Genomic DNA, 13,809 nt, shown 5'->3' with positions numbered 1-13,809 from the left:
ATAAAAGCTGTCATTAGAATCGTAAAATGCTCTTTCAGGTACCTATCACCCAGCTTCAACAACTACCAATGGCCAACAATGAGCTTTTAATGACATCAAAAAATACTTTTGACATAAGATTAGAATGAAAAAAACAGTGTGATTCATCCATGTTAAAATAAGCATGGGGAAAAAGTGAAGGAAATACACCAAAATATTAATAATGGTTGCCTCTAAGTAGTGGAATTATAGGTGATTTTCATGCTGTGTCTTTATTTTTTGCTTTCCAAATTTTCTACAAGAAGCATATTACTTTTACACAGAAAAACAAAAACCTAAAGTAAATTACATATTGCTTTAAGAGTCAGACAACTATCATTTTCTTCCATCACATGATTTTTAACTTGTGCAAACTAAACAGAAAAAGATGAATAAAGGTAAATGAGCTGAGGTATGGATTCTGGAGGAGACGGTTTCCTTACCTCAATCTGGCGAGGGGCTGATGTGAATTTCCTCCCCATCTTGTCCCTGGCAACAGCCACAAGTGTGGTTTGCCCAATAGCAACAGCTCGAAGGATATAATTTTCAGAGTATTTATCCTGCTCCTCCATGAGCCTACAAAGACACATGTGTTTTTAGGTAAGAAAGATTTGATTTTTTAAAAATGTTTTTATTTATTTTTGAGAGAGAGAGGGTGTGCGTGAGTGGGGGCAGGGCAGAGAGAGAGACACACACACAGACAGAGGATCCAAAGTTGGGTCTGTGCTGACCACGGAGAGCCCCATGCGGGGCCTGAACTCACAAACTGTGAGATTATGACCTGAGCTGAAGTCGGACACTTTAACAGAGCCACCCGAGAAAGATCTGATTTTAAGAGCAGCAAGTTATGCTTCTTTCTAAGATGCTTTAATTAACATTTTCTGTTCATTTTAACTGTAGTTAGAGGGAACAGCCAGAAAGTTAATTTCCAGAGTCAAGACAAAGTTCATGGCAAAGGCAGGAAGCTCCTGAAGGCCAAATATTTATTCCAAGGGTCCAAAGGAATAAGGGCAACGTTGCAAACGCTGGCAAAACTTCAAATCCTAAGCCGCCCTGGATTCTCTGTACTCCCCTTTCACAGAGGGGAGTACCGGCACCTCTGCTTCTAGGGAGATTTCTGAAGGTCCTCTATCCTGAAGCACCCCAGGGGATATCATCCAAGAAGTTTCATGAGATGGGAATATTCATGAGATGTGTCAATCTGTCCCACAAAACATATCTGAGAACGTGGAAGGGGCACTTTGTACAGAGCTGGATATGGGGAGAGTACGGGCTGAAAGGCCCTGTGACAGAAAAGGAGAGAAGAACACAGGGAGAGCGGGTGCTTGGTGCTCAGCATGGGGAGGAGGCATTGAGGTGGCACTCACGTCAGGGTGACGATGGCAGAAGCCAACTGCAGTTTAAGCTCCATGTTTCTGAAGTACTTATTTTGGAATGGGTGTTTGGAAGGGCTGAGAGCCCTCACAGTTACTAACACAGTTTTACCTATTTCAACCTAGTTGTTAAAAAAGAAAGGTAATTTTAGTAGGAGTATGTCATTCACCAAGGACAGTCTAATAACTCTTTGAGGGTGACAAAGTGTTTTGTTGCGCTGAATGCTCCCGGTCAGGTTTTGATCGAATGGCCCTAACCCCTACGTGCTGGTTTAGCTGCGAGTACTGTTTATCTTATACGTCGGAGCATTGTTCTTTAAGGACAGGTATTTCCATGAACATCACTGAAGGTCCTGGTGACACACAGGAGCCACACAGACTACGTGAATGAGGCTACAGGGTGAAAATGAGGCCTGCTTCTCTGATGCAACACAGCAAACGTCTCTCACCTTATCGATCAGGTCAAGCTCCAGCTCCTGTATGTCTGACACCCTGAGGTAGGCCACTGCTGGACCCAAGAAAGCTAAGCACAGATCATAGACCTCCAAGGTGAGAAATCCAGGATGTACTGGAACTAACTAGAAGGAAGAAGATGGTAGCTGGGTAAAGAAGCACACGTGCCCTGAGCATAATCAAAACAACTATTTTCACTAAAAGCACGAAATACAACAACTTACTTCCTTTGTGATGGGAACTGAGAAGTCACATTACATGTTTTAGGCACAGCACAATATGCACCCTTAAGAAATACTAACTGATAAAGAGCAAAGTTTAAGTTGACTGAATTGAGGCAAAATACAACATACACATCCAGCCTCTTAACTATGAATGGGGAAAGGATTTCATGAAGAAAATCCAGTCCATTTACGCTGAAATCACCAGTGCAACGGGGGCCATGGGGCGGGAGGGACACAGTGGGAAGACCTGGTTTTCTGTCCTGTGCTGTGGGTCCTGCCCAGCATGGCACCTGCACGCAGTGCTGAATCCACCCTCTTAAAAACAAACATTATGACCAAGGTAAGTTACATTCCTTTGAGCTTTTAGAAGGAAAGGAAATATACACTTATGCTAATGTAAGCTATTATTTTTATTACTAAAAGTCAACTAAAAGCAAATGCCTTGGCATACTGACTACAAAGATAGCTTAATATACTGAGTTGTCATATCCTGGCTAAAAACATTATATCCTCAGGTTATAAAGTCGACAGCACATCTAATTAACTACCCTTTGAAATTTATAGAAACGAACCCTCTTTTAATGAAAATCTTACAATTAGATGTCTCCTATACTGTCTCATTTTAACCAGAAGCAAAAATTGCCCAGCTAGTTGAAGGAAAAAAAAAAAAAAAACAAACCTTGTTTTTGGTTGGCGAATATATGTAGGTTAAAAAAAAGACGCAAATGTTACTTTTATAACAAGTTCGAGACACACAATGGCATTTTTTCCCCGATCATTTTCGTAAGAATGAACTTTGACCTGAGACTATCAACCTGGGACCTATCTCTAGAACTTACCTGGACAGAGCTTTCTGCTTCCATGTAAGTGACGGTGACAATGTCCTGCTCACTGCTGTTGACCAAAAAATAACCAGATCCTTCCACAAGGCTAAATATTTCCTATGGAAAGATCAGACAAACAATAGTCCATTTTATTCGGTTTATAAATAAGTCAAAGAAAGTAATTCCTAGCTACTGAAGGAAAAGTATGAGATTAAAAGATTAAGGTCAATGGACCAAAGACAAACTATGATTATTAAAGTATTACTACCCAAAGTATTACACATGTGTTACATATGCTTATCACTGATTTTCAATATGTAAGGGAGCTTTTTTTTTTTTTATTGCCATACATTAACCTTAATAACCTAATACTCTTCCCCTCCAACCAGATCTAATTTCACTAGATCCCTCCAACTTCTACCTTCACATCAGGGTGGTTATAGATGGTGGCATTCTCAGGCAGTATAGTTACATCATCTACCAGGAGCAGTTCCACGGCCGCAGATCTGGGCGAGTTGGAAAGTTCCTAGAAACACACAGGCACCACAAAGGTGAGTATAAACTTTTAATTCCTCAGCTGAGAGAAGATCCCAATGTTCTTTCACATGCCAAAGATAACAGAATCAGAGAGGTGCATAGTTCTCAGAGTTAGTTATAAATGATTTTTAAAAAAATTTTTTTTCAACGTTTATTTATTTTTGGGACAGAGAGAGACAGAGCATGAACGGGGGAGGGGCAAAGAGAGAGGGAGACACAGAATCGGAAGCAGGCTCCAGGCTCCGAGCCATCAGCCCAGAGCCCGACGCGGGGCTCGAACTCACGGACCGCGAGATCGTGACCTGGCTGAAGTCGGACGCTTAACCGACTGCGCCACCCAGGCGCCCCGAAATGATTTTTAAGTTATAAATAAATGAAGTTTAAAGAAAAGCCTTAAATTTCAGTGATTTCCATTTCTTTCCTTTTTTTTAATTTTTTTTATTTTAGAGAGAAAGAGTGCACGCGAGCAGGGGAGAGGGCAGAAGGAAAAAGAGAATCTTAAGCAGGCTCCACACTCAGTGCAGAGCCCAACATGGGGCTTGATCCCATGATCCTGGGATCACAACCTGAGCTGAAACCAAAAGTGGGACACCCAACCGACTGACCCACCCAGGCGCCCCTGATTTCTATTTCTAATATAATAGTCTCCACTTACCTTTGGACTTTTATTCTCTGAATAGCCCACAAAATTGACTCCAATGAGTACAGTCCCTTTTAACTGATGTACCTTAAGGACCTGATGACCTGGAGATATAGGAGAAACAATAACATGTAGAACACAAAAATGTCTCCAGAAAACCAAATTTTGCCCTAATTTTTCCCAAATGATGTTTTATTGCATAGAGGAAAAACTACTTTGTGGGGAAATATACAAGAAACTGAAAACTGAGTTTTTGTGTTGACTCTGCCACTATATTCCTAAGGGACCCTGGACAACCACTTTATTTCTCAGCTTCTTTATTATTTAAAAAATTTTTTTTTACAGAAACAGTTTTTATTCTTTTAAGCTTCTTTATTTTGAGAGACAGAGAGAGAGAGAGAGAGATTGAGAGAGCAAGTGGGCAAGGGACGAGAGAGCGGGAGAGAGAGAATCCCAAGCAGGTTCTGAGCTATCAGCATAGAGCCTGGTGCAGGGCCCAAACTCACAAAACTGAGATCATGACCTGAGCCGAAACCCAGAGTTGGACAGTTAACCACGGAGTCAGCCAGGCGCCCCTCCTTGCTACCATTTTTTACACTAACTATACCATACGGTTACAGTATTACAGTATTATGGTATTAGAGCATTATAGTATTACATACACTTGAGCACTATGTTTCCACGTTCCCAAGCTCTTAGACTTGTCCTATGGGTAAGTTTCCTGTGGGTGGGGAGAAGGCTGAATCTTTACTTCCCCTTCTCTAGTGTTTCTTATTCCATGAATGGATATACCATCCGTGTAAATGCTCATGCCAGCAATTTAAAGGTTGGCCTTTGTACCCCTTTTTTCTTCACCTTTGGGACTGATCTGTGGTAGACTGCCATACAATTGTGCCTGCTGGTATCCATGCCTTTGAGTAGTTCTCATCCACCTTGACTCCGGTTTTGGCAGCTGACTTGCTTTGGTGAAATGGCAAATGTGATACAAGCAGAGGCTTGAGAAGCAATTACATATGAGGGCTCGCTGGCCTCTCAGGACCTCTGCTTGTTCCTCTGGCCCTTCGGTAGGATTCACTCACTTTATTTGGCTCATTTTTCTGTCTCCTCTTTCTATTGCCCCTGCAATGTTAAGGTCTCAGTGTCAATGTTACTTTCTCAGGCAGCCTTCTCTGTTCTGAACTAGGTTAGGTTCTCCTATTGTAAATCTTAAAGCACCTCATAGTTGCCCATCAAAACACCTAACACAGTTGTAATGTTTGAAGTCCATTAAGGCAGAGGCTGCGACTATCTCACGTACCACTCCACCTTCAGGTGCCTAGCACAGGCCCTTACATTTAATAGCACCCCAATAAATATTTTCTAATAAATGAATAAAATTTTCATTATTAGGTAAATAATAGGCAATATTATTTACTTTAAAAAGTAATTTTAGGGGCGCCTGGGTGGCGCAGTCGGTTAAGCGTCCGACTTCAGCCAGGTCACGATCTCGCGGTCCGTGAGTTCGAGCCCCGCGTCGGGCTCTGGGCTGATGGCTCGGAGCCTGGAGCCTGCTTCCGATTCTGTGTCTCCCTCTCTCTTTGCCCCTCCCCCGTTCATGCTCTGTCTCTCTCTGTCCCAAAAATAAATAAACGTTGAAAAAATTAAAAAAAAAAAAAAAAAAGTAATTTTATGTTCTTATGAGAAATACTGCATCCTAGACCCTAGCTTTGCAACCAAGGAAATCTACATTTATGTTTGCTAAAACATACAATAATCAAAGATGAAAGGAGAGGTATGATAAAATCTAAAATAAACTGTCACCAAGGTGCCTGGGTGGCTCAGTCAGTCAAGTGTCCAACTTCGGCTCAGGTCATGATCTCATGGTTTGTGAGTTCGAGCCCCGCGTCGGGCTCTGTACTGACAGCTCAGAGCCTGGAGCCTGCTTCAGATTCTGTGCCTCCCTCTCTCTCTGCCCCTCCCCCGCTCATGCTCTGTCTCTCAAAAATAAACAAACATGAAAAAAATATATATAAATAAAATAAACCATCACTCAAGGGAAATACTTCGTGCAGAAACATTTAGCAGGTTATGCGAAAGGATTTGTAAGTCACCATAATACCGTGTAGCCGGGTCTGTCCGCTGCCGTCATCCTTTGCTACCATCTCTACTGAATTATAATCTTCAAAATGAGCGAGTGTTTCATTTGAGGATTTCCATTCTAGCATTAGTGAACTGAAATTATCAAACTTTCTCCTGTGCTGATCAAACACTGCCAGTTCCAAGACTGTGTCCCTCAGGCTTGACACAGGAATCTGCATTAAAAAAATAAAAAAGAAGAAGAAAAGAAAAGCAAGGCGCTTGAGTGGCTTGGTCAATTAAGTGTCTGACTCTTGGTTTCTGCTCAGGTCATGATCTCATGGTTCGTGGGTTCAAGCCCCACATTGGTCTCTGTGCTGACAGCATGGAGCCTGCTTGGGATTCTTTCTCTCCCTCTTTCTCTGTCCCTCCCCCATTCACACTCATGCTCTCTCTCAAAATTTAAAAAAAAAGAAATAAAAAAATGAAAAAAACAACACAGGAGGCAGTAAGATATCCCTGAAGCTAGGGCTCATGTTTCTCCCAATCTATTTTCTTTGACAATTTTCAAACCAACAGATATGATGAAGGAATAGTATAATGAGTACTGAGACACATCTCACCTGGATTCACCACTCGTGTTATCTGTCTCTCCCTCTAATTTCCTACCCTCCAACCAAGTGTGTTTGTCTGTTTTTTTTTTTTTTTAATGTTTATTTATTTTCGAGAGAGAGAGAGAGAGAGAAACAGAGTGTGAACAGGGGAGGGGCAGAGAGAGAGGGAGACACAGAATCTGAAGCAGGCTCCTGGCTCCGAGCTGTCAGCACAAAGCTCAAGGCGGGGCCCAAACCCACAAAGCACGAGATTATGACATGAGCCGAAGTTGGATGCTTAACCAACTGAGCCCACTCAGGTGCCCTTGGGTTATTTTTTGCTAAATGATGTAAACATCATGACGCTTTACCCCTAAATAATTTAGCATGCATTTTCTAAGAATGCGAATATTCTAAGAAAAACAGTATTAGCACACACAAGAATATTAATTCAGTTTCATCTAATATACAGTCAATATTTATTTTTCCCCAATGTCCCTCAAAGTATCTTCTATACCTGTGTTTTATTTTTGATCTAGATTTGATCTTGAATGTTCAGCGTCGCTCCTTATCAGGGAAATACAAATCAAAACCACACTCAGGTATCACCTCACGCCAGTCAGAGTGGCCAAAATGAACAAATCAGGAGACTATAGATGCTGGAGAGGATGTGGAGAAACGGGAACCCTCTTGCACTGTTGGTGGGAATGCAAATTGGTGCAGCCGCTCTGGAAAGCAGTGTGGAGGTTCCTCAGAAAATTAAAAATAGACCTACCCTATGACCCAGCAATAGCACTGCTAGGAATTTATCCAAGGGATACAGGAGTACTGATGCATAGGGGCACTTGTACCCCAATGTTCATAGCAGCACTCTCAACAATAGCCAAATTATGGAAAGAGCCTAAATGTCCATCAACTGATGAATGGATAAAGAAATTGTGGTATATATACACAATGGAGTACTATGTGGCAATGAGAAAAAATGAAATATGGCCTTTTGTAGCAACGTGGATGGAACTGGAGAGTGTAATGCTAAGTGAAATAAGCCATACAGAGAAAGACAGATACCACATGGTTTCACTCTTATGTGGATCCTGAGAAACTTAACAGGAACCCATGGGGGAGGGGAAGGAAAAAAAAAAAAAAAGAGAAAAAAAAGAGGTTAGAGTGGGAGAGAGCCAAAGCATAAGAGACTCTTAAAAACTGAGAACAAACTGAGGGTTGATGGGGGGTGGGAGGGAGGGGAGGGTGGGTGATGGGTATTGAGGAGGGCACCTTTTGGGATGAGCACTGGGTGTTGTATGGAAACCAATTTGTCAATAAATTTCATATATATAAAAAAAAATAAATAGATTTGATCTTGATAGATATATATTCTTTTTTTTTTTAAATTTTTTTTTTTCAACGTTTTTATTTATTTTTGGGACAGAGAGAGACAGAGCATGAACGGGGGAGGGGCAGAGAGAGAGGGAGACACAGAATCAGAAACAGGCTCCAGGCTCCGAGCTGCCTGCACAGAGCCTGACATGGGGCTCGAACTCACGGAGTGCGAGGTCATGACCTGAGCCGAAGTCAGCCGCTCAACCGCTCAACCGACTGAGCCACCCAGGCGCCCCCAGTCTCCTTAACTTTAGTAAGACAACAATTGCTTCTCGGCCTTTTGGCTAAGATCAAGTGTAACTTTGATAAGACAAAAGCCATACTTCAGAGCATTTATCTCTAAGGCACAGAAGACAAAAGTGCCAAATTAGTTGGCACCACTGTACTCACCAGTTGCTTGTTGTGCTGTGGCAGAGGGCATGGCTGGGCACCAGCTGGCACTCTGTACACTGGGGTTACTGACATGCTGGCAGGGTGGGCACACATGAAGCGTACCTGCACAGCCTCCACAGCTGGACTAGGGTTCAGGATACCTGGGTGATTTCCAATTCGGAATGTCAGAGCCTTTAAGGAAACAGCAGAGCAAGAGGCAACCATGAGTAGACACTCGATGTCAGCTGGGCCAATCTATACACTTGAGAATCGTTCAATCTCCAGTACAGGGTGTCTCTGGACATCATAATCATCATAGTTCTTAATCTATGCACATAGTTCTTGTGCTAAGAGAAACAAAGGTATCACGGAAATTTGGAAGCAAAGGGAACATTAAAAAATCTAATTCTGATCAATCACTTCAGTCTTTTCCTCCACCAAATCTTTTGTTATCAGTTGGTAAAAAGTGGAAAAACTATTCTGTGTTTCAACCTTTCTCTGGTGGAACACCAAATGAGTAACAGACCGTGGAGACAAAAGGTTAGAGGGCTCCAACAGGGGTGATGACTCTGACGCTGACAGCCAGCCACATACACAACAAAGTTCACGAGAGACTTTAGAAAGAAGCACAGTTCTTATTAATTAAAATCACGTATCGATTTCTTGTGAGCTGGTTACACAGAGTCATACACTGAATTCTCAACCCCAGTCAAACTGCAAACCTTTGTTTCTGGTGTTGATAGAAGCAGGGCATAGCTGGGCGGATCCATCACTACCTCTAAAATAATAAAACTAATTGAACTGATAAAAGGCAATATACTATCTTATCTGTATAGATCTAACTGGTTCTTCAAAACTGCTCACCACTCACAATTGCTAACCAATCAAAATTGCTAATAGATGACTTTAACTTTCCCTTCCTTGCATTCTTTGGAGGTGAGGAACCATATAACATCTAGTCTAGACAACAAAGATTTGAGTTATAGTGATAAAGTGACTGAAATAAGCTCATGATTACAAAAGAATCTTGAACCATTTAGTGAACTGTCAGAATTATCAAATGAGTAAAATCTTTGAGTACATTTAAAGGATTGCAAAAGTTTTTTTAAAAGGCCTTTAACTGGTAATTAGAATTTTCCTATCTAGTATAAATGAAATCTATTAGAATCTGAAAAGGAAAGGGAGCCCCTGGGTGGCTCTGTTGGTTAAGCATCTGACTCTTGATTTCGGATGGCTCACGACCTCATGGTTTGAGAGTCTGAGCCCCATGTCAGGCTCTGCACTGATGGTGTGAAGCCTGCTTGAGATGCTCTCACTCTTTCTATCTCTGCCCCTCCTCCATTCACTCTGTCTCTCAAAAATAAATAAATTAGCATTAAAAAAAAAGAATCTGAAAAGGAATGGCTAGAAACACAAAAGATTTGTTGGAGTATTAATTGCTAAAAGAAATGTTAGGGAAAACATATTTTCTACTTACTTGTTCCCCTAAATCCAGGCACAGCACCCGGTAGATGTACTGGTTCTGTTTTCGCTTAGCTGGCAGCCGGACTTGTGTTAATTCAATTTTCTCTGTCTTCTCCATGCTCAACTCCAAAAAGAATCGGGAGGGCTCCAAGATCCATGGACACGGGCCCCCTTCAAACACCATTTCCTTTGCAGACCGCCATGTCACCAACGCCACTTCCACAGGGTTTACAGCCTGATGACATTCAAAGAAATTATCCTCGATTGGTCAACTCAACAGTTTTCTCAAGCGAAAAACTCGTAGATTGTTAATTCCCAAACCAGGAGACATGTACATGATGCCTCTCACTTGGAAGCTTCTCAACCTCTGTACTAATTTAGATCCTACCGATATATTCAGGCCTGTGGGTCACTTCACCCATTAATGTCTAATCATTCCAGACCACAACCACTTCCACATCCTCTAAGTTCTTGCAGCATTCATCTGTACTATTCATTTGTACATTAAGTCATCTCCTAATGCTGTTTATTTTTTTTTAATTTTTTTTTAATGTTTACTTATTTTTGACAGAGAGAGAGAGACATAGCATGAGTGGGGGAGGGGCAGAGAGGGAGACACAGAATCCCAAGCAGGCTCCAAGCTGTCAGGACAGAGCCCAACGCAGGGCTCGAACTCACGGACCACGAGATCATGACCTGAGCCGAAGTTGGACGCTCAACCGACTGAGCCACCCAGGCACTCCTCCTAATGCTGTTTAAATGTGTCAAATGCTTCATATGTGAGTCTAATAAGTCTTATGCAGGGTACCCAGGTGGCTCAGTAGGTTAAGCATCTGACTGTTGATTTCAGCTCAGGTCATGATCTCATGGTGCATGAGTTCAAGCTCTGTGTTAGGCTCTGTGCTGACAGCTCTGAGCCTACTTCCAATCCTGTCCCCCTCTTTCTTTGCCTCTTCCCACTTGTGTGTGTGCACGTGTGCTCTCCCTCTCTCTCTCTCTCTCTCTCTCTCAAAAATAAACATTAAAAAAAATAAAATAATAAAAGAGAATTTATCTCCCTCAGCTGGATTTAATATAATATTGTGCACATAAAAGGTATTGAACAATAGCTGTATAAGCATTTAAAAAATTTTTTTAGGAATTACTATTTTTTTAAAGTTTATTTATTTATTTTGAGAGAGAGAAAAATAGCACAAGTAGAGGAGGGGAAGAGAGAGAGAGAAAAAAAAAATCCCAAGCAGGCTCCATGCTGTCAGCGCAGAGCCCGACGTAGGGTTCAAACCCAGAAACTGTGAGATCATGACCTGAGCCAAAATCAAGAGTCAAACAGACACTCCACCAACTGAGCCACCCAGGCACCCCTGTATAGGCATTTAAAATGTATTTAAAAAAAAAAAAAAAAAAAAAAAAAAAAGGGGCGCCTGGGTGGCGCAGTCGGTTAAGCGTCCGACTTCAGCCAGGTCACGATCTCGCGGTCCGTGAGTTCGAGCCCCGCGTCAGGCTCTGGGCTGATGGCTCAGAGCCTGGAGCCTGTTTCCGATTCTGTGTCTCCCTCTCTCTCTGCCCCTCCCCCGTTCATGCTCTGTCTCTCTCTCTGTCCCAAAAATAAATAAACGTTGAAAAAAAAAATTAAAAAAAAAATGTATATATATTTTGAGTATAGTTGACACACAATGTTAAATGTGTCAAGAATACAACATAGTGATTCGACATCTCTGTATGTTGTGCTGTGCTCACAAGTGCAGCTACCATCTGTCACCATATAACATCATTACAGCAGCACCGACTACATTCCCTTAACACTGTGACTTTTATTCCCAGGACTCATTCGTTCAGTAACTAGAAGCCTGTATCTCCCCTCCCCTTCACCCATTTTGCCCAACCCCCACCCCTCCCAGCTAGCAACCACCATCAGTTTGTTCACCGAATTCCTAAGACTGATTGTGCTTTTTGTTTATCTATTCGCTTTTTAGATTCCACATTAGTGACATTATACGGAATCATTTACCTTTCTCAGTCTGACTTCTTTATTTTACTTAGCATAATACCCTCTAAGTCCATCCATGTTGTCACAAATGGTATGATCTCATCCTTTATGGCTATGTAATATTCCAGTTTGTGCATGTGTATACTTACCACATCTTCCTTACCCATTCACCTACCGATGGGACACTTGGGCTGCTTCCATACCCTGGCTGTTGTAAATAATGCTTCAATAAACATAGGGGTGCATGTATCCTCTCAAATTAGTGTTTTCATTTTCTTTGGTTAAATACCTAGTAGTGGAATTACTGGATCATATGGTATTTTTTTTAAAAACATTTATTTTTGAGAGAGCACACGTGCACAAGCAAACAGGGGAGGGGCAGAGAGAGAGGGAGACAGGATCCGAAGCAGGCTCTGTGCTGACAGCAGAGTGCCCAATGCAGGGCTCGAGCTCATGAACTACTAAATCATGACCTGAGCCGACGTCGGATGCTTAACCGAGCCACCCAGGCACCCCATGGTATTTCTATTTTTAGTTGTTTTAAAAAAAAATTTTTTTTTTTACATTTATTTATTCTTGAGAGACAGAGAGAGACTGAGCACAAGTGGGGGATGGGCAGAGAGAGAAGGAGACACAGAATCCGAAGCAGGCTCCAGGCTCTGAGCTGTCCGCACAGAGCCCAAAGCAGGGCTGGAACTCACAAACCACGAGATCATGACCTGAGCCAAAGTCAGACGCTCAACCGACTGAGCCACCCAGGCGCCCCTTTTTATTTTTAATGTTTGGTTATTTTTGAGAGAGAGAGAGAGAGAGAGAGAGAGAGAGCGAGCATGAGTGGGGGAGGGGCAGAGAGAGAGGGAGACAGGACCCGAAGCAGGCTCTGGGCTGACAGCAGTGAGCCTGATGCAGGGCTTGAACTCATGAACCCGTGAGATCATGACGTGAGCTGAAGTCAGCGCTTAACCGACTGAGCCACCCAGGAGCCCCAGTTCTCTTCTAGGTTTTTTATGGTTTCAGGTCTCATATTTAGGTCTTTAATCCATCTTGAGTTTATTTCTATGCATGGTGAAAGAAGTAGTCCAGTCTCATTCTTTTTTATGTGGCTGTCCAGTTTCCCAACACCATCTGTTGAAGAGATCCTCCTTTCTTCATTGTATATTCTTGCCTCCTTTGTCAAAGATTGACCACACAATCCTGGGTTTACTTTTGGGCTCTCTAGTCTGTTACATTGATCTACATACTACATACCTATTTTTGTGTCAGTACAATACTGTTTGGATTACTACAGCTTTGTAGCATATCTTGAAATCTGGGATTGTGATACTTCCATGCTTTGTTCTTCTTTGTCAGGATTTCTTTGTCTATTCAGGGTCATTTGTATGGTCCCATATAAATTTAGTATTATTTGTTCTGGTTTTGTGAAAAATGCTGTTGGTATTTTGATAGGAATTGCATTGAATCTGTGTAGATTACATGGCTAATACAAACATTTTAATAACATTAATTCTGGGGCAGGGCGCCTGGGTGGCTCAGTTGGTTGAGTGTCTGACTCTTGGCTTTAGCTCAGGTCATGATCTCACAGTTCATGAGTTTGAGCCCCGCATCGGGCTCCATGCTGATAGTGCGGAGCCTGGTTGGGATTCTCTCTTCAAAATAAATAAACTTTAGGGGCGCCTGGGTGGCGCAGTCGGTTAAGCGTCCGACTTCAGCCAGGTCACGATCTCGCCGTCTGTGAGTTCGAGCCCTGCGTCAGGCTCTGGGCTGATGGCTCAGAGCCTGGAGCCTGTTTCCGATTCTGTGTCTCCCTCTCTCTCTGCCCCTCCCCCGTTCATGCTCTGTCTCTCTCTGTCCCAAAAATAAATAAACGTTGAAAAAAAAATTTAAAAAAA

General features: G+C 42.3%; 1 protein-coding gene across 1 annotated transcript in view; it reads right to left on the bottom strand.

The window, feature by feature from the left end:
* The window catches only part of NUP210L (nucleoporin 210 like), an 83,389-nt gene that overhangs the window by 26,861 nt on the left and 42,719 nt on the right, over positions 1–13,809 (bottom strand). The window contains exons 15-23 of the mRNA XM_030302164.1: positions 9,947–10,168; positions 8,488–8,661; positions 6,168–6,360; positions 4,085–4,173; positions 3,314–3,418; positions 2,908–3,009; positions 1,841–1,969; positions 1,386–1,513; positions 462–594 (exon numbers count right to left, since the gene is read on the bottom strand). Coding sequence (XP_030158024.1) covers positions 462–594; positions 1,386–1,513; positions 1,841–1,969; positions 2,908–3,009; positions 3,314–3,418; positions 4,085–4,173; positions 6,168–6,360; positions 8,488–8,661; positions 9,947–10,168 — 1,275 coding nt within the window. The remainder of the gene's footprint in view (positions 1–461; positions 595–1,385; positions 1,514–1,840; positions 1,970–2,907; positions 3,010–3,313; positions 3,419–4,084; positions 4,174–6,167; positions 6,361–8,487; positions 8,662–9,946; positions 10,169–13,809) is intronic.

This window comes from Lynx canadensis, chromosome F1 (assembly GCF_007474595.2).
Source record: "Lynx canadensis isolate LIC74 chromosome F1, mLynCan4.pri.v2, whole genome shotgun sequence".
NCBI lineage: Eukaryota > Metazoa > Chordata > Mammalia > Carnivora > Felidae > Lynx > Lynx canadensis.
The sequence above is the reverse complement of the archived record's forward strand: the minus strand, read 5'-3'. Positions and strand labels throughout refer to the sequence as shown.